The following is a 25,209-nucleotide window of genomic DNA, read 5'->3' as shown; positions in this document are numbered from 1 at the left end:
AGGTTACTGCCCGCTCTCGGGTCGGCTCGGCTCGACAGGACCTGGCAGCACCTGGCAGCACCTGCCAGATGCACACTGTAGTGTTTGCTGCCTCTGTAGAAACCCCCTCCCTCCTTTTTTTTCTTCTTCTAGTAATGGGGCACAAAAACACATAAAAGCATCACACTGGGGAATTCAGGAAAAAAAAAAAACTTTGGCATTCTCTCTGGTTTCTACCCAAGATCACACGGACAACAAAATGTTGAGCCCACACCACACAGACAGGCGGCTGCGAATACTGATAAAAAATCCTCACTTGGGACCAGGCAGGGGGACGGAGTCATCAACACCATCGCGTTTGCTTAGCCGAGAGCTGAATGTGATGAGGTTTGCATGTGCTGATTAAGTACGGCTTCGCCATTGTTCAGCAAGCTTGTAGTGGTGTGAAACTAATCGCATCTAAGGAGGGCCTCAGGGTGACAACTGTTTCATTATTTGAAGAGTGTACTCATTACTTTCGTAAACTGATAGCGGCTTATTTTGATTCTTATTGAAAATTATCTTCCTGTTAGTTTGTTGTCCGTCAGTTTGGTGTAACGGTGCTTTCCAAAAGCACTCAGAGCATTTAAACTTTGACATACTTTTATCAAATCATAATCATAAACAAAGTGTGCACAAAGTGTACTTCAGTGGGATTCTATAAACCACACCCAACACAAAGGAGAGCAAAAGAGCAAAATTATAAAGTTGAAAACTTTTTTTTTCTTCTTACAAAGAAAAATCTGAAAAGTGAGGCAGACATATGTTTTCATATCCTGAGTTAATACTTTGACCACACACTGCAGCGACTCATAACTAAGGACGTCTAGATACTGAAAGGTTTGTCCATTCTTTTTTTTAAAGATTAAAGAGTGGATGTCGTCCCAACAATTCTCAATAGGACTTAGTGGTTTGGTCTTTGACTAGACCACTCTAACACATTAAAGTGCTTTGGTTTATCTCTTGCTTTATGTTCATACTTTCCCTTCAGTTTTGAATATTTTCCATTAAGTTTTCTTCCTGAGCACCTTTCCTATTCCTACTGAAGAGAAGCCTCCCCACAGAATGACACTACCCCTACCCTGTTTGGGAATGATGTGCAGGTCAGACAAAAAGCTCAGTTTTGGTTTGGTGCTCTCGTAAGAAGGTCTTACTAGAGCACCTTCTTATACATTTCTGAGGGCTTTCATTCAACAGGGCCTGACTTCTTCCCACTCTGTCAGCAAACACCAGGTTTGTGACGTTTATGACTTAAAGCTTCACAAGAACAGGAAAATTGTTATAAAATGGTTTCATTTTTTTCCCTTGCAGCTTGTTCTTGACGCACCATCATGGCAGAAAGGTTTCCTCATGTTGTGTCCAACAAAAATTACATAACAAAGGCCACATGCTCCCCCACCTGGGCTATGGATCACGTCAAGTTCCTCCAGAGTTAATATGAAACTCTTGGCTGCTTCTCTGATTAACACCTTTCTTGCCTGACCCGTCAGTTTGGGTGGTCAGAAGGCGAAGACACACACTTTTTCATTTTCAGAAGATGAATTCCAAGTGAAATCTTAAAATACTTATTTATTGTTTTATAACCTAATTCTGGTTTACACGTCCCAACAACTTTAATCCTGAGATCGTTGGCCTTCATGTTGCTGTTCATGTTCTCTAGCAAACCTCTGAGATTTTCACAGAATAGCTGGATATACATTTGGATTTAATTCCACGCAGACTCTGCGAACCAATAGGTTGTCTTCTGAAGACAATTTGTTGCATTTTGATTTTATTTAGGAGCAAAAGAGGCTGAATATGTATCCTGAAAACCAGAATCCCTGTTGCTACTTTTTGCTTATTTGTCACATGGCATCCCAATATAATAGTTTGTAGTTGTGAAATGAAAAAATGGAAAAAGTTTAGGGAGTGTGAATTTCTGCACTGTAATTATTATCCAGTCATTAGGTTGCAGAATTTCTAACCTCATCAGAAATTTTTTTCAGTCTCAGCATCAAACGAGTTTTACTGTTCAGGCAAAGGTTACAGCAACACGGTTTTATAGAATTATTAAGTAAGCAATTATGATAACTCACTGTTTTAAAGATAATCGAGTGATAAGGTTCTGCCAGACTTGCACTGTAGTTTGCCCTTAAAAGCTGCTCATCCTGAGGGGAAAATCAATGCTTCTCAACCCGAGCTTGCTGTGTTCGGAAAACCTGCCCAGTTCCTGACTCCCTGAAATGTTTCCACTGCTTTTGGAAAACGGGAATGATTTAAATTTCAAATGACATCTGCAGGTTTGCACATTGTAATGACTCTGCTTGTTAGTGGCATTTTATCAAAGCTCATAAACCTTGAATGACTATATATTGATAAAGACTGTTTAAAGTGTCATCGGAATGATAACATTTGCACTGTAAATGTGGCTCCAGCCTCCAATCGAGCTCGGATGATAAGGAGGGCACATGTTGCTGCGCCACTAAAAGGACAAAATCCGCTGGATATTTAGTGGGGGCAATTAGGAAAAATAATAATAATAAAGTGTGGCGCAATCCCTAAACTTAATTTGATTCATTTAAATCTGAATTAAATTAGTTGATCTCAATGTCACATGATGGTCACATTGCAGAAAGTAATGCAAGCAAAGCATTTATGATGGCGTCAGATTCCCCTCAAACAGTGGACAGCAGATAATGAAGTGACTTGATGTATGATTTTCTGACTCCACGCGTTTCCTACTTTGGCTTAGCATGGTTTCATGATAATTTAACACAGAATAGATAAAAATAATACATATGATTTTACATGAATGGATTTAAACTTCTTATAACAACCTTTGCATCTGTGGTGTGTGTCAGGAGTTTGCTGGTGTGTTTTCACCTTGTTTTTCTCTCTGTATGCATAAATAACAATAAGCTGAGTGGTTTGACACTTTGCCCAGATCAATATCAATAAAGCAATCAGCGTGTCAGGGTCCTACAGGTTTCAAACAGGAATCTCTGGGAGAGGATTAGTGAGTTTATGACTTTACACGGTGAGGTGCGGCTGTTGATCGCAAGTAAACTCTCACAGACGAAAAAAAAAACATCCATATTATATTCAACTTTATTGGTGATGACTGAACTGTGACAAGACTCTGATAAAAACACACTATCGCATAATCTCAGTAGGTAAACACCCACTCCTGTTAGTACGACTAAAATGAACATTTTGTTTTCAGGGAAATGGTCCCAGAAGCGAGGCCGTAGCTCAAGACCCCTCCCTTCTTTTCTGGTACTCGAAGAGTTTGTCCAGACAGGCAGAGTGCACTTTGCTCTCTCAGCCTGATCATAAACTGAGACAATAAATTCAACCAGACTTCTGAACTGGACAACATGAGAGAGAAAGAAGACGAGGCAGAGTAGTGGGGGAGGAGGAGGGGACCTTCAGACCGTCAGGGATCAATTCTTCCAACGAGGCAGGAAAAACAGAAAGGGCCCCGAGTGGCTGAACAGCAGACAACTAAAGAATCCAAGCACGCCTTTCCTGATCTCTGTGGTCAGACTGAATCATGGAAGAATTGATCTCTGCACCTCCAGGTGCTGGAAAAACACTGACATCACAAATATGAGGTTTACAGCAGAAACAATGTTGTTTATAAGTGTGGCAGGATCAAAATTAATTTCTCACAGGGGAGCTAATTAATCAGTATGAACACTCTGGGGAAATGCACATCACCTGCAGAAACTTAAATCTCCCCTTAACCTAATGCAGGTTGAGCAGTTGTTTCAAAAGAAATGTAGCAAAGAGGTTAAAAGAAGCTGCTCTTATGAAAGAGAATGTAAAATACATCTTTAGTTTTCTTCTTATTTAAGAAATGAAGCCAAGATTAGCCTGCAGATTAATAATGGTGAGTAAATTCTGCTGTCCTGCAGAATTAGGTCCGTTTGGTTCCTGGGTGTGCTGCCACCTTGTGATGTGCTCTGAGCCCTGCAGGTCAACTCTCATATAGACTGCTGCCTGCATCATGCTTCAGCTAGAAGTTTAAGTTCACTCATCATGGGCATGAACATCATAATCATCTTAGACTTTTAATTCTGCTTTTTATTTATTTTTTGTGTGCTTTCATCATGTTTCAAACAACCTGAATGATTTTTTAAAAATAATAAACATGCTGAAATTTGAATTGTTTGTGAATTAATCTATGTATGCTGAAATATATAGACACTTGACCCTTCTTAAACAGACTAACTTCTTTTCCACAACCACAGGATCTGTCTTTCCATGAGAAGCTACTTATTAAAAGAAATTATAAGTTCAGCTGAGGTTAAACAACTTGTTGCCAACTGGAAAACAGTTGTCCATGCAGTAACTTCCCAGCAGGAATCTCATATTTACTTCGTTAAATTCAGGTGGAGACATTTTTGGGGCAGTCAATGTATTCTCAGTAGAATACCATCATTTGAATTAATTTTTTAGACAAAAAAAGTAAATTTTTAATGGGCTGGGGTTTGTCACTAATCTGGTATTAAAGGCACTTTGCTCCACAGCACCATCTTTTTAAATGATTCTGTTTAAACACATTTAAAACAGCTGCACTGTTTTGAATGTGCTATCTAAACAGTGATAATCCTGACCACTGGCAGCAAACCAGAGCATGGTGTTCTTAGATTTTAAAAGTTCTCCTTCAGCTCTTTAAAATAATTCTTGTCCTTGGCTCTTCAGACTGTAAAAGTCAGACAACATCCGGTAACATCTTGTCAGTTGCGTCCTTCTTTGCTGGCATCCTCTCAGTTCATACTGAAGTTCTTAATCTCACTTTATTGACAGACGCTGGTGGCAGTTAATGATCACCGTTAGCCTCCCTGTTTCTAATTATTCTGACCATTCTGATTCATTGTAAACAGTTTGGGTCACAGAAGTAAAACTTGGACACAGTTTAATGTTATTTCAAGTGGATAATGTTCTCAAATAGGCGCTGAAAAGGTTCTGAATCAGTCGACGCATCAGCCTTTCTAAAATTTTAAAGAGCTGTCCAATAATCCCAGCCTGTGGCAGGAAACAAATCAATCTGGATGACCTCCATCATGTCTGATAAGTAGAGTGGTCGGATTTCCAACCAGGATTAGATCAGGACATTGTTGCTGGCTAATAAAGTTTGGACTTTCTGTGCAACTGACATATATCTGCATAAATTTGACCTCGAATGGATTCAGAAAAACGATAAAATAAATTAAAATCTATGCTTCTAGTCAGGGTTTTAAATTTCATTCAAGTTGTGTGGAGTTTCATTATTTCATCCTGGAAATAAAAATGGCTTGAATAAATCATTAAAAGCCCCAAAGATATATAGCGTTCCTCCTGATGGCGCCATATCAACTCCTGAGTGAATAGTAAAGAGCAAATGAGAGATCTGGATGGATCTCTTTGCCCTGCAGCATTCACAGCCCAAAAACAAATGGCGTCCAGACCAAAGGTAGGTCACCTTCCTGCCTGTCCCAGCCCCTCTCCTCGTTATGCGTCGCCAAGCTGAGGCACCATCACTTCCACTCAGGGAAGGTGGGCAGCGAGTGGATTAGCTGACCTTCTCCCGGTGTGAGAGCAAAGGCCCCTGCAGTCTCGTCAGCAAATATTGCAGGTCTGGAGCAGCTGCAACCACTGGGTGACGTGGTCAGGGATGCTCCCCAGGATCAGGACAGAAGGGGAGATAGCAGCGTCTCCGGCACCCTGACATTCAGTCAGCATGGCAGCATGAGTCTGCAGACTGTCAGACGAAGACGCACAAGCCGCCTGCTCCATCAACCGGCTGACCGGCCACGCCATTGTTTTTACAGACCTGATGAGAACAAACATATTCAAATGGCACACACTCACCAAAATTTAACACTTTACGACTTCTTGAGGTCCTTCTACAAATTTTGGAAAGACAGAAGGAAGAAAACAAGGCTGGACAGGAAAAAAAAATAAGAGTAAGAAAGGACAGAAAGATATAAGGAATGAAAGTGAAAGTACAAGGTAGGGGAAATTACACAGGAAAGACAAAAGCAAGGAAAAAAGGAACAGCACATAAAAGAAAACAAGGAATGAAATAAAGAAGGAACTAAGAGAAAAAGAACAAAAGAAAGGCAAGAAGGAAAGATATTAAAATAAAAGACACAAGGAAGGCAAGACGGAAAGAAAAGTGAACACAAAGAAGGAAGCAATAAAATGAATAGGGAAATCAGAAAGGAGTTGATGAAAGACAAGGAAGGAAAGAAGGTGGCACACAACAAAGAAAAGGGTGGGAAGACATAAGCATATGAGGAAGGAAAGGATAATAGCCGTGAGGGGAAAGGAAAAGGACAAAAAGAAGTAAAAGGGATACAATAAATTGAGGTGTTTGCACGGATTCTCTCCTGGTGCTCTTCCTTCCTCCTACAGTCCATGAAGACTGACTGCTCTGTCAATCTGTCCCTCTGAAAGCTCACCTAGATACGAGTGTCTCTGTGTCACCGTCTACCAGTTCAGGCTGAACCTCACTGTTTGACCAATAGAGATAAACACCTGCAGCCCTGAAAGGATAAAAAGGCCTGGACAAAGAAGATATCTAAAACCAAAAAGCTGAATGCACAAAATATTGTTTTATTTTACATGCTAAAAATAGCAACTGTGCTTCAGTAGCTCCTGCGATGTCTGGGGGCTTTCAGCAGGCCGTCGAAGCTTTAAGTCAGCGTCACAGAGGGTTTGGCACGCTGGAACAAGTTGTCGTTTTTGCTCTACATGGGCTGAGAACAGGGGAGTATAATAAATGTGCTTTGAGCAGCTGCACATTGCTGCTGCCTGCAAGATCCTTCAACGTTATGAATGGAGCAGTCAACGAGCCGCAACATGAATGACCTTTGCTCGTAATTGTGCGAGGTCTCCTGTCGTCCTGTTAACCAAGAAAGATGTTTTTTTTATCCTCTCATCCAGTTTGGTGTTTTTCCTCCTTTTTCTCTCTCCGAGGAGCAGAGCTGACCTATCACACGCTGGTGCCAAGTCATCATTAGGTGTCAAGTGTTTTCAATTACCCCACACCTCTCCTCCCCGCACCACGTCTCCTCTGAGAGCCAGACACAGCACAGCAGGAGAAAAGCAACAAAATGCTAATTTTCTTGCTGACATCTGAGCTCGACTTGAAAAAACAAAACAAACAAAAAAAAAAACGCAAGCTGACAAACGCCACAGCAGCGGTAGGAGGAAAAAAACAGCACTTTTAACATCACATGGTTCATTTAGGACTTTATTTCTGCAGGATGGTTGTTTTAAAAGCACTTGATCGCAATACAAACTGTTTTTTTTTCCAGTGGTACAAGTCGTACTGCATATGTCAAACATTCATGCCAAAGATAACACTACTGTTACATGACCAACAGGACAGCTCGAAAATAAATTTTAAAATGTTTTTATAACAACCATAATATGACAATACTACAATAAAGCATATTAGTGCTCCTAGCTTAAAGTTTCATCATAGCCAAGGAAAAAAAGGGGGGGAAAAAAGTAATTATGTTTACTTTGAGTCCTAACAAGCCAAAAAGCTTGTTTGTGGTTGCAAATTTCCCACATTTCAGAGGAAGCCAGTGAGCCGAGTTCTGACTCCAGATTAAAACACTGTGGAAAAATCGCTTCACACCTTTAACACAAATGCATTTTCCCATGACGCAAATGAGCTTTCACAGACTTACTTCAGGAAAAAAAAAGAAAAAGAAAGAAAACACTTACACTGTTAACTGCTACAAAACTACCGTCAACAAAAGTACATCACATATTTAAATGTATATCAAAGCAGAATGTCTGAGACTTTGAGGCTACATAGTCAGAAGGCAGTGACATCTACAAATCCTAATGTTAGGGCAACAATACAAAATAAATTAGTCTACACTTTCTTATAGATTGTTCTCTCTATGCTCAATAAATCTTGACTCTGAAGGGAAAACGTTTAAATAAATCTTTTTTATTTATTTATTTCAGATCAAGAGAACCTAATTCCCATACATGCAGGTGCATCTCAGTAAATTAGAATATCTATGAGAAATGGATCCATTTCACAAATTCAAAAAAATAAAAAAAAAGTTTCTATATCCATTGCACTCAATTTTTGATGTCTTAATTTCCATTAATATTGACGACTATGGTCAGCAACTAATAAAAATCAAAAGATTTTCAAGTGATTTGATTGCAATTAATTGAACAATAACATTGTGGCCATCATAGTCAGGTAAAAGACAGCAATGAGATCCTTCAAAAGTGAAAATCAGAAACCTACAATTTAGTGCTGCATGAAAGCATATTAATGGGATGTTGAGTGGAAGGAAAAACTCTTGCAGAAAAATGTTAAATATGTAACTGGGGTGAGTGTTATTTCTATTCATTTTCATTAATATGGCTTATAGGTGATGAAAACTCAGCAATCAGATTTTGTGAAAATGTAAACATTAAAAAAGACAGATGAAAGAAAGAGTTTTGACACAGAAATTGCCCCTCAAGGTCTACACAGTTTTGGAGACCTGACATTTGCTCAGCAGATTAAGCTACACTAAAGGTCAGCATTGAAGAATCAGAAACCCCTTTTATAAGCTATGGAGTACCGTCAAAAACAAGATGAGAGACACCATCTTATGTACCTGGTCTTATGTAATTTTGGATTTCATATTGGTTGTAGTTATAATTATTATAATTAACATTTAAAAATTGATCACTCTGTAATAAATGACATCATTCAGGTTTGACTTTTTTTTAAAATGGAATTACTGTTATGAATTCTCTTTCCAAAGATATTCTATTTCATTGAGATGCACTCGTATCATGATGAAGACGTCTGGAAGCAGATGGCACAGACTCGTCGAATGCTAAAACAGCAGTGCTCGCTGGAATTTCAACAGTTTAACACAGAGTTACATCAGGGTGCTAGTTCTCCAGATATGTTTGCGTCACATTTGTGTGCAAAACGGTTACAACACAGGCTGCTCACAGGACAGAAAGCTGAATAGGTTGGTGTGTTTAAGTCCATAAAGCAAAACTCGAAAGTGCGTTGCAACACTGTCGTTGTTACAGCTTGGTAAACAAAGGTCAGGGTGTAGTGTGCTACCTGCAGGCAGTCAGATTAAAATGTCCACGTTCTGTTCTGTCACTTTCTAGTGCAAAACTGCCAACCATTTGCCATTTGGTCTCCTGTTGCGAGGACAGTCGGGGTATAAAGCATCAAATCCAACTGAGGGACCAGCAGAACAAATTGTCTCAAACTTTCCATACTGTCATGAAAAAATTAAGTCCAAATCTGGAGTTTCTGATAACAACACATTTGCATAAAGATTTTAAAAATACAGTCAAACTCGACAGCAGCTGTCACAGACTGTCACACATGCATGAGAACTTTACGTCAAAAAGCAAAAAGACTCTCCTCTTGTCAATGGCTCTGAATTTAGCCTAAGTTGGTCTTTGGAAAAATGTAGAGGAGGATTCAGCTGAAACTGAACTTCAGTCACTTGAACATTGAAAAATAAACCGTAGAAAACTACATGGAGGAGAAGACTGTGGAAGAAGAATATGATTCCTGCAAGACAGGCGTCTGTCCGGCTGCACTAAAGACATACAAAGACAATAACAGCCAGACTGATCAGTTCATACGTTTTATCTTTGTAACAGAAGTTCCATCTGAAACAGTCAAATCAACAAACAGCATTGGTAGAGGAGAGTTAAGATGTGGCTGTCTGACTGGGCAGCAGCTGGTGTGGATGCGCCGTTTGTGGGAGCTGTCGCCGTTAAAAAGGAGGAAGACGAGACCTAGTAGAGGAGGATCCGGCGCTCGATGGCTTTGCGGCAGATCGGGCACTCGCTCATTCGGTCTCCGCAAAGTTGGCAGGTGCCGTGCCCGCACATAAAGATCATGTTCTTCAGCCGGTCCAGACACACCGGACACATCGTCTGGAGGAAGGAGATACCCGCATTTATTGTTATGTTGAGTTCATTTTACAGCCTAATCTAAGTAAGGACATAAAATGACTCACAAAAAAGTTCATAAACCTAACTAGGATTGCCATGGTGATGTATCTCAAACTCATACAAATATTTGAAAAATACTCAAGAAAATGTTTACAGCAAATGTTTTGAAAGCATTTGGTTCTTGCTAATAAATATAACAGTGGGACAATAATTCTAATGTATTAAGTAAAAAAAAAAACTATTACATAGTAAGCAATTCAACATTAGCCAAAGAACAGAAAACTAGACACCTAACAGGCTTTATGTGTCTTAATATCCTCAAAATGAATTGGAAAACATTTTTTAAGGTGTAAATATGGATTTAGTCCACACGTACTTTTGTTCAAATAGAAAATGATGTGGTTTGGAGAAAAACACTTTTTACAGGTAAAACAAAGATCAAAGGGCATGAATATTTTTAGAAGGCTCTGTGAGCCCAGGGCAAACTTTACAGCATGTGGCAGTTTCCTATTTTATTGTAAAGTTAATTATCCACATCATGTTTTTGTTCTCACCTGTTCCTTGATGTCTTGAAGCTGTTGCTGTAGCTTCTGCACATCAGCATTTACGTTTGTGTTATCTTTATCCCTCTGCAATGCTGGGATGTTTCCACTCGCTGTTTGAATAGAAAATGAACATGAACACACGTTGAGACGAGAGGAACATGTCAAAGGACTAAGCACATTAGTGAAGGCAAGGGGCCACCTTGGATTTTACCCTACACCTATAAACTTTACTGCCAATAAAAAAAAAGAAATATGGCCGCAGCAGCGTTGCCATTCTGACATGATCTTGGCAGTGAATTATATATGAAAGCCGGAGTTCCATAAACAAGCAGGAAACACATGCATTTCGGGTTTTTATTGTTTGGCAGATCACTTCTGACTCAGTGTTTTGGCACACTTTCTAACCGTTCCACCTCAGTAACCCACATAAGGAAATTACCTAAATGATCACCTGGTACAACACAAATCATCGGGAGGCAAATTTGAAATCACACTTTCCTCAATGCAATTGTGAAAAATTTATATATAACATTATTTAAGCAATTTCACCTACACTTTTGGAAACTTTAATCTCAGGATCTGCCAGAAACAATGAACTCCAGAGTGATATACATCATACGGCCATAATCACCTATTAAATGTGTGCACTAGTATGCGGCACTGTAAAAAAGGGAGAGGGGTGAAGAGAAGGGGAGACGGGCCAGGGCAGCATTGTTGAGGTGGTGGATGGGGAGGGCACTCTTAAAAGCAAGGCTCTGATAAGGGAGGGGCTCAGGGAGGCATACTTACACCAACTTAATGCCAGATTGTTGGGCTGGAGAAGATCCTGGGATCCCCCTGCCATAGTGTTAGAGCTCCCTGCTGGGAATAACCAGTCAACATTGTTATAGCAGGAGCTGCCCTCACCAGCTCAACTGTTTAGCCAGAAATCAGTGCAACTGGCTACTGTTAACTACGGCCTCTAAAGGATTTGAAGAGGAAACCAGAAAGTTGGAAGCATCTACCACAGCAGAGAGAAATGGAAAACGTAGATCATAGCAGCATATTTATATACTTTTTGCAATCAGTCGATGCTTATAGTTGTCTTGGATGTTAAAAAAAAATATATAAAAAAAGACAGTCTAAATAAGTCAAAAGGTAGGTAGGTGTGAATTTTAGGAAGTAGATTTGCTTTAAAGCAACAGGCAGTAATTCATGGCACAGTTTGTATAGGATTGAAACATTCGATGCTGCCCCTTGCATGAGTGCACGTGCGTTTGGGTTTGTGTAGCTGATCCAAGACTACCTTTAAGACCAGCTGAAGAGAGTGAGATGCAATGGCAAACATGGAAATAGTTTCCCTTTTATCTCAACATAAAACATGAAAAAACACCCAATAGAGAGAAGCACCAAAATAAATTCCTGAAAATTAAGTCATAAATGGTTTCTATAACAACTTAGGATCAAACAAGGATGATTAAATGTAAAATAAATAAACTTTAGGACTAATTTCACTTTATTTCTTCTTTTCTAATTCAAAAAATTTGCCAAAAGGAGTTTTTATTTACTAACATTTTTTTAAGTTGGTCACTGCAATATACATCAGTGTCATTGAAAATATGTTTAAGTAATTAAAACTATCAACAGCTATTGGTTGCTTCTCTGTTAAATTAAGTGTTATTTAATTTTAAAATAAAGCTTTAGAAGTTCACATGCAGTTGATTAAGGGTATAAATAATTCTGGACTCTTAGTAGTACATGTGAGCCTTTTTTTTTCTGAATGGAACAATTTTAATAAAAACCCAACAGCATTAAAAAAAAAGCCCTAACTGGGTGCAAAAATTTTAATTTATGGTGGATTTTCAATAAACTACACAGTTCCAAATATGATAAAAAACACCCTATAAATATTTTGCTAAATGCCCCCTAGCAAGATGTTTTTCCACCACATGTTTTACAGCCATAAAGGAGCTTCTTGCTGCACATGGCTGGATGTTTAACTACTATTCTTGGTGAATTGGTCGAGTGTATTTTAGGTTAGACGAGTTTTCCATTACTGGGCCTCTGTAGAACTTTGTGAAATTGTGAGGAGGTAATTTAGCCATTTGATTTAGGTGTGTTAGAGTAGGGATGCATGTAAAAGTTGCAGAAGAACTTTAGAAAACTTTAAAACTGATTTTAAATGACAAAACAAGCTAAGGAAGCGCCGGGAATTACCCCAATCTCATCGACATTGAAACTTTAAGCCAAGTCTGAGTTAAGAATCCAAATGACTTAAATGCTGCCACTAATAATAGCAGTCAAATATTCCTGCAGAAATATTCCTGAAGCCTGACAATGATCATATAACGCAGAGGATACTAAAGCCAACATTAGTTGGGACTTTTGAATATATTTTTGAGTCTGTACTTTTTGTAGATTAGAAAGAATTCACAACCAATTTGAATTTATTCAAGACTTTTCTTTAAATTATTTTACTTTAAAACTATTTGAAATTGTATTATTAACATCATTCTACCCAGGAAAGTTCAAATAAAGTTCAAAATTAATGACACTCATGTCAAGGATGAATGTATGTATATTTTTGAAAATAAGATTTTGTGTTTCAGAGATCAATCTGGAGATTTTAGTCAAGGCAGAAAAGCTTTAGAGAACATTCTTCCATCTAGATCACATAAGTTAATACATAGAAATAAGCATTTAGAATGATTGCATTGATGAAAACATGCAGGTTTAATAGTGCTGCTAGTTCGTAAATAAGTCTAATCAATTTCAGTTAGTTATCAGTGTCTAGACTAGAATGACAAAAAAAACATATCATGAAAGTAATGTCAACTAAATAAGAGAAACAATAATAAATTCAAAATTACTAAACAAAATGATTTAGAAAAGAATGAAGAAATAAGAAAGAAATGAAATGTAAAAATGAATGGATTAAAAGGGAACACTTGGAAGATTCACTCACTAAGGTCATCATCATCATCATCATCATGATCAGCGGCATCATCCTCCATACCTTTCCCTCCGCAGCAGAGAACGAAGGGGGTGCGGCGTTCCACCACAGCCCGGCACTGTACGCACTTCTTCATGAGGCTGGCACAGTCTGCGGAGAACAGGCATGTGCGTGTTCACATCCGAAGGTTGGCGCAAATATGGGCGGCCAGTGTCAAGATCAAGGCTACTGTGATGTAATGTGTGTGCTGACTTACTCTCACAAGCGCACATGTGACCACAGGGCTGGAACAACACAGCGGCCTTTTTGTCAGAGCAAACTACGCACTCCTCAATCTGCGGAGGGACGCATAACACATAAGTTCATTTGGTCTTAGTCATCCATTTTTCTAAAGATGTGGCTGTTTTATCCCACGATTAAAAAGAAAGGGGAAAAAAAAAATACAAACGTACTTACCCCAGTTAACTTCTAATTAAACAAAGAGTATGAAGCAGTAAAGCATAAAGAGACTTTCATCCACTAAGATAATATTAAATGGAAACAATTAAACGCCAAAAAGTACTTCAGTTTCACTCAAAGAACATTTTCCAAGTGCTTAAATTTTTTAAGAAACATGAATGGGTGATGAATTTCAATAAAAAATGTGCCACTGCTGGATTGTCCAAAATTTACTTTGTTGATTAAAACAGTGGGAGACGATGATTGCTTACAATATTCTACTAAACTAATAAAAGAAAAATGACCAACAAATAACTGTAGCGATAATAAGCAACACAGGTTACGTATTTTTTAAATATAAGCTGTGGTCAGGATATTAAAAACACAAAAAAATAGGGACGGGAACAGATTAAAAAAAACCCAGAAAGCTTAATATTAATGCAACACTTTTTACATAACTTATTTTGCACACAGTCTGTAAGTGTGAGGTTACAAAACATAACATTATACAAGATGTAGATAAATCAAACTATAGTTATGAATTATAAAGAACTGCAGCCAAACTACACTACAAGGTCTAATAAATATGCCAATATATTTTTCTATAAAAAAAGGGGGCATGTCAAACTCAATAAAAATAATGAAAATGTCAGCTTATAATACTGTATGTCTACACACTAATGAATGAAACTTGTAAATTATTGTGAGTACAAAGAATAGAGCTGGATTTACATTTTTATATTTTTATGCAAATATGATTTTAAAAAATACTGATAATTGTTTAGATAACATATTTGACTGAATAATTTGGAGATATTGTCAAGATCAGCATTACCTGTAGCTTACAAGTATGTGCATACGTTTATTTAAAATAAAATTGGTCCCAAAATAGATCCCTGTGGGACTCTAAGAAATGCATAACAATTTTTGATTATTAAAATAATTTTAAGCAATGTGTGTGTTTTGCTGTAAAACACACACATTCTAACCCTAATCCTGAATTAATTTTTTCAGCTACCATCCGTGGGATATTTCCTTCTAAAATTAATTGATTTTCACATGTCAAGTGGTCAAGTTTCATCACTCTGTTCTGTCATTAGAGATTCTGGAGATGCTACGTGAGAGCGTAGGATTATGCTCTCACAACATTTTTCATATGTATGTTGCACGTGTTCGAACTGAAAAAGGTAAGCAAGCATCAGTGTGTTGGCTCCAGTCTGAACTCAAGATGTCGGAAATTATTTCATTGAATTTATTTCGAGCGGTTCTTAAAACTAGGCAGCAAGATTCTATAAAACAGTGTCACTGCTTTTAAATTGTTTTTAAAGGTGTTTTACACCTTGTGTACATGTATTTGGTTTTACTGCAGACTTCTGTCCAGGTCCCTCTTGAAAATGAGATCCAGATCTCAATGGGGTTTACCTGGTAAAATAAAGGAAATTAAGAAAGAAAAAAAAAAATTACCTTTGTTCTGGACTGAACCTGCTCCTTACAGATGAGACACTTCTTGACACGCGGTGAGCAGAGCGAGCAAGTTGCAATGTGTCCGCAGGGCCCAAACAGAGTGTCTCTCTTCATGTCCGAACAAACCATGCACTCTTCCAGAGATTCGATGTTGCTGTTCAGAGACGGGCTACGGGTGTCCACCTGACCGCTGGAACATTAAGAACAAAGTGTTACTGGGAAAATATTAAAACAAGGGTGGATGAGGAACTGCTAATTAGTAATGTCTCATTTAATAAATCTTTTTTTTTTCTTCTTATAAAGTTTGAATACTCGGTAGGCATAAAAACTCTGGTGATGCTTTGAGATATTCTCCTTAGTCTTTACATTAAGTTCTGCCCACACTCTCCAGAGTATAACGTCACATTTACCGTACAGACCAGAGTGATATTGATCTTCTCGTTGAGTTCTCACCAAGAAAGCCGTTAAATGTGTTTTCCAAAATGTCAACCAACTCCTGGGATGTTTACCTACTCTTCTCTTTGTGACATTTGGCCAAGGCCTTACAGAGACTGGGGTCTGGACAGAGGTCCAGAGGGGACTGTCCCTTTTTGTTGCGAATGGTCAGGTCTGCACCGTTTGCTGCCAGGAAACAGGCGATGGATGCTGCGCTCTTCTTCTCTGCTCCCTGGGTGCCCAAGCCCATGATTAACTGCAGAGGATGACAGAAACAGAGAAGAAAATATGAAACCTGAGACACAAACAGCATCGTGATACTAACCTGAATGCTGCCATTTGAAGCACTGGGTAAGCAAGGAGCAAAACAAGTACCGTGCCTCATACCACTTTTACCTCCTCATATTTTTTTAAACAACCACAAAATTTAGTACATTTTATTGGAATTTTATGTGACAAAAAAACCAAAAAGGCACATATTTGTGAGGCACAAAAAAAGATGATCAGATGAGTGAAGTAATGGACACAGCAAACATGAAAAAGAAAAAAACAACTTCAGATAGAACATCTTCTGGGCCTACATGTATGGTGAAATACAGCAGTGGTGGAATCATGCTGTGCCTTTCTTCAAGATATGAGAGCATGAAATAATGTAAAAAAACCCAAAAGAGTGTCACTATTATGTTTTTACAAATCTATGCCTATTACATAGATTTTCATGTTGCTAACCTCCATGTTGTAGAGGGAATCAGTTCAATACAACTAAGCTGATCAGAAAGAGATAAGATGTCACGACAGTATAACCATGTCGACCTGTCTCATTCTACTTCCCTGCACAACTTATCACCTCACTCATTCAGTTCAACTGCAATGCTCCCCCAATTTCAACCTTTCATGTCTCAAGTCTCCTCAACCAGTAGCTTTTACATCTCTGTTGATGGAGCCATCGGGCCAGCTAATTCAATTCTCCTCTTGAAGGGAGGGAAGGGGTATGCGAGTGTGACCCAACTACATATTTCTCAAATTAGGCCTACCGTCTGTCTGCTTCGCTCCCCTGAGGGAGAACCAGAGAGGGCAGATCGCGGGGCTCGTGGAGGAGGTGAAAAAGCGAGTGGGTGGGAGACAGAAGGCGACAGGTAAGGAAAAATCTGTCGCTGACTCAAGGCTTTAAAGTCTCCCCAGCAGCGATTAACGATGTGCCGTTAACATGGAGAGGGCTTGAGTTTGACATGCCCCCTTTTGGCCCCTTCAAAGGATTCATCTGGGCTGGTGGAGGCGAAGCAGTGAGCCAACTGACTGCTCGGCACTTCCACCTGAATGATGGGCTGGTGCAGACTCAGCTGTCCATTGATGCGGGTGATGGAGACTGTGAGCCTCTTGACTAAACGGGGATCTGTCGTCATTCTTCACAGCGAACCACAAACTGATTTTATTCCAAGCTTGTGAACTGAGGAAAACTGTGACAAGACAATGCTAAACAATCTAGGTGATGATAAATGCCAAAAACAATGACATGCTGCTTCAGTGAGCCGCCAAATGGGAAAAGGCAGGTAGCAGGATATTAAAGGCACAAGTATGAATTTTATAGATGCAGCTCGGCTGGAGATATACATGAGCTTTATTTGTTTTAGAACATTTATTTAGAGCACTCTGCATCAGTATTTTAGATAATAAAAAGCTGCATTTATTTATTTCTGCAGCTAACCCAGAGTGGAACATGGAGGTTCCTCCAACTTAAAACTTAGCAATTGTTTTTACAAATATTTAAAAAATGAAATCAATTACATAAATTTCACAATCTAGATCTATAGTCTTATATTCAGTCCATTTTTATAATCCTTAAAGCTTTTCCACATTTTGTCTCTTCAATGGCATAAATATTAATTATTCTAGTTTAGGTGATACACTAAGAAAAGTTGGTGTAAAAGGGAATGAAAGATGTTTAAAAAAATTATTCCTACTAAAAAGATGAAAAGTGAAGCATCCTCCTAAGTCAAGACTTCGTAAAACCTCCTTTCTCAGCAGCTCCAGCAGCTGCGTGTCTTTTAGGACATTCCTCTACCAGCTTTTTAGAGACAAAACAGCTCAAGGTTGGGAAGATTGGGTGTGTGGCGTCTGAAGAGCAATTATAAACACTTTGCAACAGATTCTCAATTGGAGTCAGATATGAATTGTGTGTCATAAATATATGGTTTTTTTTTTCCAACTAAACCATCACATGTGGCTCGAGGTCACTCTCCAAGCGGAAGGTAAACTTTCAGCCCAGCCTCACATTTTATTGTAGCTTTTGAAGAATTTTGTTCCAGGATTGCCACATATTCTGTATTTCAAATATTAGATTTTACTGAGAAAATGTGAGTGAGTATTTATGCACGTCAAACAAGAAAACATTTAGTCATGAAAAATCAATTTCCAACAAAATATTTTGAAATCCCTCAATGTAACATGATAAAATGTTAAAAGGTTCAAGAGGCATGAAAACTTTCACAATGTACTTCAATATGTCCTCTTCCTATCAAGTACTTTTAAAAATGTATTTCTGAAAACTCTTAATCGGTGAGGTTTTATGACACTGACACATTTGAAGTGCTGGAAAGAGAAAGTTCAGAATGGAACTGAACGTACTGTGTTCTTGGAGGGTTCCCAGGGCTCCACTTTGCTGACATCCTGCATGTCCTGGAGTTGCCGCAACTGGGACAGTGTGTGGTGACGTAGCGCCTCGTGAAGTGGCGTGTCCCCATCCTTGTCCTGCACGTCAAGCTTAGCCTCTGCCCGCACCAGCAGCTGGAAACGGAGAAAATATGAAGAAAGAATGACTCCAACAGACAATTGGGCCAGAATCGGGCAACAAACACAGAATAACTTTAATTTTATGCTACGGTGCAAGTGCCACAACACTGATTTATAGTGTTGCCATGTACAGTGAGCTTCAGGTTTTTTTTACTACCTTCTAATTATGGAGTGTACTTTTGTTTGTAGTCCACAAGATGGCAACGTGGCAGTCTTAATCCAACGCTACACATTTCCTCGAAGAGCATTCCCCTCCTCTTTGAGGCAGGACATCCAACCGTGTAAATTAAACAGAGGGCTGCAATCATGTAACTCTACTGCCTTTTGTGCATAGGAGAGGGAACTAGCAGATAACTGAAGAGAGCATGTTGACTTAGTGGCACAAGAGGAGCATTAAAAGATTAGAAGAAGTGAGAGAAAGAGAAGAAGAAGAAATTAAATATAAAATACCAACCCGAACTATCTGAGTGTGCTGGCGCTCCACTGCAAGGTGTAATGCCGTCTGCTGGTTAACATTCTGAATGTCTAAGCTGGCATTGCCCTGGGAGGTGGGAAAAAAAAGAAAAATATAAGAATAATACCGTCTGGATATGTGGACATAGAAGACTAGTATGTAAAAAAAAAAAAAATTCTAAGACTTTAGAAAAAAAGAAAGAAAAGCTGATCTATTTTCCATCAAGCAAAGAAATATTATTTTAGTAAAAAAGAAACAACTGGTCTGGCTTTGTGAGCCTTTTGTCATCCTGACCAGCAAAGTATCATCCAGCAAGACTGGATAAATAAAATCATAAATAGAAAAAAACAAAAAAGAAATACTACAAAAAAGAAAAAACACTTCATGTGATTTCATTTTCAATCACAAACACATCCTCTGTGGAGATATGGAGGAAACATAACTATTGTGATCAGGCGGTGTGTAAAATCCCAATGTAATAAGACTGACTGGGAATCTGCAGTGCACCTAGAAGTGTGGTGCAGTTTCTGAATAGAAAGCTGAGCCATCACTGCGAACAAGCCCAGTGCAGGAACTTAGAGGGGGAGAAAAAGCTGCCCCTGCTGAAAGGTAGCTTGCACAGTGAATGCTCACGCATCGGGATGTTGCAGCAACATTTCCGCCTTGCACCATATCCTCATTAACCCAGTTTTGTCTTGATCAAGTGACTTTTCTGTAAACTCCAGTATGCGTTAGCCTTTAGGGAGCTAAACCTGCAATCTATAAAGGGAGGGGGAAAAAAAGAGGTTAGAGCATGAACCTATAATTGCAGGTGAAGGAGGATATGAGGGCTGAGCAGCACTAAAGGATACCCCTGAAGGACATGTGAACCTTATGGATTCAATAAAAATAAAAAAACAGTTAAAGAAGATTCAACTGGTCTACAGCCTGCTGGCTGCAGGGAGAGCAGCATGGACCGCGTTCAATGGTCTTTTGTTGGCTGAAGTTAAAGCTTGGCTGATGCAGGTTGAATTTCCGCTGCAATGCTGTTTTATACCAGTTCTAAACAGAGATGTCTCAACAGAAGGGGTTTAGATGTGTTTGGCAGTGGCCTATATCAGATGTGATCTACTTAGATTTTTTTTTAATGTAATTTTTTGTTTGCACATTTAAATTGGATTAAAATCACAAGTTAGGACTCAAATTCTGTATTTTCTGCTTTTTAATGGATATTATACCACAGAAATCTGATGGGCATCAGTAAAAAAACAGAAACCAGCCATGGATACATGATAATGTTGCTTGTTCAAAAATGAGTTTAGTACCTGGTGCACCAGAAGTTCAGCCACTTCTACATGGTTGTTGAGAGCAGCCAGATGCAGCGCGGTGTAACCGTCATCCTTCTTCTCATCGACGATCCATGGCCTCGGCAGTTTGGACAGCAGCACACGCATGGCACTGCAGAACAAATAAATAATCAAGCAAACTAACAAATAAAAAAAATAAAAAGATAGACAAATAAATAAGACAAAAGCAAGTGCTGAGCTGGTCTCTGGGCTTCAGTGCACATAAAAAAAACATCCTGAAAATTTAAAGACAATAAAGTGTTTTTTGATGGGAGGTTCCAATCTGATGTGCTACAAACCGTGTCAAATTTCTCATGGACAGCATATACAATACCTTGTAAAATTATTCATTCATGTACACATCCTAAAATGTTATTACTCAAATTGCCCACAATTACCAAAAAAGAAAAATTTGAATGGTAATTGGTAGAAATGTTTTTCAAATAGAGGTTGCAGAATAAAAGAGGGCAAAATGTATAGGATGTTTCTTTCCATTTCATATTTATGCACCATTTTTGCATTGCTATCACTAAAATTTGAATAAAAATACAGTGATGCTGTTCCTTGTCCAAATGTAAAAGATTTAGGGTTGGTTTAAGTTCAAGAAGTATGAATACTTCTACAACCCACTGTATCAGCCTCACTGACAAATTTTCCAAAACATTTCATTTCTTTCATCCTTTATCTCCACACACAGATACAAAAACACCAAATCCGCTTTAGAAGTTGCTTTAGCAAGCATTATTTAAATCAAGTCCAAGAGCTATACGTTACTTTAATCTGTTTTCATGTTTAAATAAGAAAACAAAAACTGCAATCTGTTGGTTTAGGTCCCACAAGCTTCATTCTGACACATCTGCAAAAGTAATGGGAAGACCCAGAATATGAAAGAAGAGTGTCAATGCCTCAATATTTATATTATGAAATTCTATTTTTACATGAAACAATTTTTAATGTCATTTCTATAACAAGAAAACAGTAGTAATGGGAAATATGTCGCATAGCAGACGGAACCAAAACAATTTTATTAGTAAGTATGCATTGTCAATGTAGTTTCCCTGCAGAGAAAAAACTATTGTAATAAATATATTAGAGTCTATGGAAGGGGTGGCAACACAAGGCCTAGAGGGCCGGTGTCCAGCAATGTTTAGATGTGAATCTACTGTATTTTCCGGAGTATAAGTCGCACCAGCCATAAAATTCATATTAAAGAAGAAAAATACATATACAAGTATAAGTTGCATTTTTGAGGGAAATTTATTAGATAAAATTCAACACCAAGAACAGACATGTCATCTTGAAAGGCAATAAAAATAGAATAGAGGCAACAACATGCTAACGTTACATAACACATAACAAGAGAACGTGCCTGGTATGTTAGCAAAACATATTAAGAGTTATTCAGATAACTATAGCATAAATAACATGCTAACAAGTTTACCAAACCATCCGTGTCACTCCAAATCACTAAATGCAATGAAATCTTCGTCCTCGATGTCGCTTGTAAACAACTCTGTTAACCCCGGAAGTAGAGTAACACAGGCCTAGAGCGCCCTCTAGCGGTTTAGTGTGAAAATAACATGTGATACAATATAATGATGTGTTAATTTCCACACATAAGTCACTCCGGAGTATAAGTCGCTCCCCCGGCCAAACTATGAAAAAAGCTGTGACTTATAGTCCAGAAAATATGATACCTCAACACACCTGAGTCAAATAATGAGGTCATTAGCAGGACTCTAGAGAACTTGACTGCACTTAGGAGGTGATTCAGCGATTTGACCCAGATGTGTGAGACATCCAAAAGTTGCAGGATACCGGCCCTCGAGGACCAGGATCGCCCACCCCTGGTCTATAGTAATGCTGAGATAGTTTTCACTCTGCGTATTAACGCATATTTAAGGGCGAGTTTATGTATTTTCCAGGCACACAGTGCCATTTTATAGCACAATCAAGTAACTACTGTACGTTAACATCAAATATTTATTTTACAATGTACATTTGGGTATACTGTTGATGTGGGAATAACATAACAATACAAAGATCAAAGAAATCAATTTTACATTACACTGCCTCAATTACATTGTATTTGGTGTTTGAACTATTAAGTGTTTCTTTAGAAGGTGAAGTGAGTATCTGCAGATAGTACTTGAAATATGCAAATAACCCCAACTCATACGGAGTGTCCATTGCATTTTGGTAATCCTTCGAAGAAAACAACAACAACAAAAAAACAAGCTAATCATTAAAATCATCACAAAACTCTTAATTAATTTGAGGTGATTTAAAATATATTTGGATAATCAACAAAAAAGTTTTCACCTTTGACTCAGATACATTAAAATATAAAATAACTTTGGTCTCAATATAGTCTGGTAGGACCCCAAACTTAATCTTCAAGAAATCAGATTTCTCGTTCTTAAGTTATACATTGTAGAATCTAGCATCAAAACAGTTTCTACGCCTAGTTATATTTCGTAAATCTTATATTTTTTCTTTTTTTCCCAGGAAGATTTTGAAATGTATGGGGTCAAAATCTAGTAATAAAGAGGGTGAGAGAAAATTGGTCTAACAATTGAAAAAGCTTAGCTTGAACCTGTCAGATTTGTCTCACAATGTTCAAAAGAGAGCCAGCAGGCATAACCCAAACATGGTACAGGCCTGTTTGGATTAACAGCAAACAACCCATATGGAAAACAGATTGAGAGCAGGCATCTCTCTCTCTTTTCTTCAGTGTAAGAGTAATTCCACTCCTCCTTCAACAGTGCGCTCAAGTGTCCATCACTGAAGGGCACAATGGTAATTACACAAGATTTATTTGTATTCACTCAGGTCTCTTCCCCTAATAGAAACAGAAGCTAGGGAAGAGAAAAATATCCAGTGTTTAAACAGTGCTCTTGAGAAGAGGCAGTGGTGTGACGCTGAAGGTCATTTAAAGGGTATGTGAAAAAACTGGAGGAGGCTGAACTGTCACTCTATACACTCTGTACAGTATCAGCACTGCTGAAGAAAGCAAGATCCACTTTAATGTTAAAGAAAAAAACATTATAAACAGAGGAAAAAGAAAGAAGAAATCCTTGCGGGTCAATTTGATTTAAACCTTAATTTATCTGCAATGAGAAGTATATCTGTGAACACTCTTACGCTAATCAAGTCAAAACTGGTTTCAGTTATCTGCCAGTTTTGTTTTAATACGTGAAGCCATTTATCTCTTTATACCTGATCCTTTATCTCTTCCTACTCTTCCTGCTTCAGCCTGAGGCCATGAATTCAAGCATGAGGTACAAAAGTAATATAAAATATAAGGCGTATCCTTCCGTTTAGTACATCCAGGATATCTGATGAAGACACAAAATGGACACAAAACGAAATGTATAACAAATTTTGCCTGTCTTGTTACATACACCGAGTACCTAGGAAAAGAATTCAAGTGACAGTGCTTTCAGGAAAACTTCTGACCTTGTTTAACCCTGAGTGCTCACACAGGGCATATTTTTGAACTGCGACAAAAAGGAAGCGGGATTTCCTCGTATAAGACTTTACGGCACACGCTGCCATGTTTCCGTAAGAAAAATAGGACTTCGGACAAATGAAACAAGCTTTGAGAAAAGGCCAGTTCTTGCGTAGTCACTGAATATTGCACTATTAAGAAATAGGGAAGGAAAGAAAAAAAATCAATAGGACAGTTAGAATCAAGATGGCTGGTTTTCTATGGATCTTTACTAAACGTATAGCTATTTCTTGAGAAGAGAGGAAGCATCGTCCGCCAGAGGAGAGGGGACGAAGAGGAGCAGGGAAGGAAAGGGCAGGCAGTCAGCACCTCGGTTCATATAGAGCCTTGGTGGCTGGTGTACTGCTGCAGTGATGAACAGTGCAGCACACTGATCCCAGTCTTCCTCGCTCTCTCTCACCCTTTCTCATTGCACAGAGGCTTATACGCACCTGCATTGCTTGCAGCCATCTTCAGCTACTTAATGCAGAGATGCGCTCCTTAAATTTGATGGCAGCCGCGCCCCTCCTGCCTGATCTCACATGCACCACGTGTCGCCACTGTTACAAAGAAAGCATTTGCTCGCATGCTGTCGATTTTACATCTCAGAGGGCACTTCAGGGTAATTTCATTTGTGGTTCACCCATTTGGGTGGGAACTGAGACTTAAGCAAGCAAGTTATTCAACAAAACCCCCCATCAGAGTCTTGCCTAAAGCTATTACATAAAATTTGCTTCCAGTGGCTAAAAATATCACTTTTTTTTTAGTTTTTTTTCCCTTTGTGGAATAACAATACGAGCAAACAATGGTTTTATTCAGTAGAAACAGGAATATTATGTTAAAAAGTACCGTTAGATTGGGGAAAATTCTCTATTAAATGTAAAACAAGCATCCAATGAATGTACAGTAGCTACTGTATGAAGGCAGATTAGCATTTCAAACTTTGTTGCAGGCGGCTTCTGCAATACAAGTCCAGACAGACTCTTTGCCATGTTTGGTGAATTGGGAATACTAATACCTATTGCTGGCACTGCTGCATTGCAGTTAAGTTATTTGGTGCAAAAGCAGAAAACAGCAGAATTAAAAATGAATAATAATTTTTTAATGTCATATGTATAATATTTTAGCAATAACTGTTAGGGTCTTGTGACATGTCATGGGAGGTAAATACAGGTGCTTGTCAAAACATCACAATATTATTGTAAAACAAATCTATTTCAGTAACTCACTTGGAAAAGTGAAATTCAAACTATCTACACAAGTACAGGTATTTATTTATTAGAGTTATACATAAGGATTGTGGGTCCTAGCTAGCAAAGATTTGGAAGATTATAATATAAAAAGAAGACTGACAGAAAGGATTTTTAAATCCTTTAAAAATGCTTTGTCACAGG

General features: G+C 38.4%; 1 protein-coding gene across 4 annotated transcripts in view; it reads right to left on the bottom strand.

Moving 5' to 3' along the window:
* Window positions 1-7,226: 7,226 nt before the first annotated feature.
* Window positions 7,227-25,209, bottom strand: part of mib1 (MIB E3 ubiquitin protein ligase 1) — a 56,754-nt gene continuing 38,771 nt past the window's right edge. Inside the window, exons 13-22 of one of the 4 annotated variants that reach the window (XM_055033699.1) lie at window positions 20,305-20,437; window positions 19,001-19,087; window positions 18,382-18,540; window positions 15,831-16,012; window positions 15,322-15,511; window positions 13,676-13,754; window positions 13,432-13,569; window positions 11,277-11,348; window positions 10,497-10,597; window positions 7,227-9,924 (exon numbers count right to left, since the gene is read on the bottom strand). In XM_055033699.1, the coding sequence (XP_054889674.1) occupies window positions 9,784-9,924; window positions 10,497-10,597; window positions 11,277-11,348; window positions 13,432-13,569; window positions 13,676-13,754; window positions 15,322-15,511; window positions 15,831-16,012; window positions 18,382-18,540; window positions 19,001-19,087; window positions 20,305-20,437 (1,282 nt within the window). In that variant the 3' untranslated portion in view covers window positions 7,227-9,783. The remainder of the gene's footprint in view (window positions 9,925-10,496; window positions 10,598-11,276; window positions 11,349-13,431; window positions 13,570-13,675; window positions 13,755-15,321; window positions 15,512-15,830; window positions 16,013-18,381; window positions 18,541-19,000; window positions 19,088-20,304; window positions 20,438-25,209) is intronic. The other 3 variants (XM_055033700.1, XM_055033701.1, XM_055033703.1) reach the window with 3 other exon arrangements.

Source organism: Poeciliopsis prolifica, unplaced genomic scaffold (assembly GCF_027474105.1).
Source record: "Poeciliopsis prolifica strain line A6 unplaced genomic scaffold, Auburn_PproV2 SCAFFOLD008, whole genome shotgun sequence".
Taxonomy (NCBI): domain Eukaryota; kingdom Metazoa; phylum Chordata; class Actinopteri; order Cyprinodontiformes; family Poeciliidae; genus Poeciliopsis; species Poeciliopsis prolifica.
This window is presented reverse-complemented; position numbering and strand designations above follow the sequence as displayed.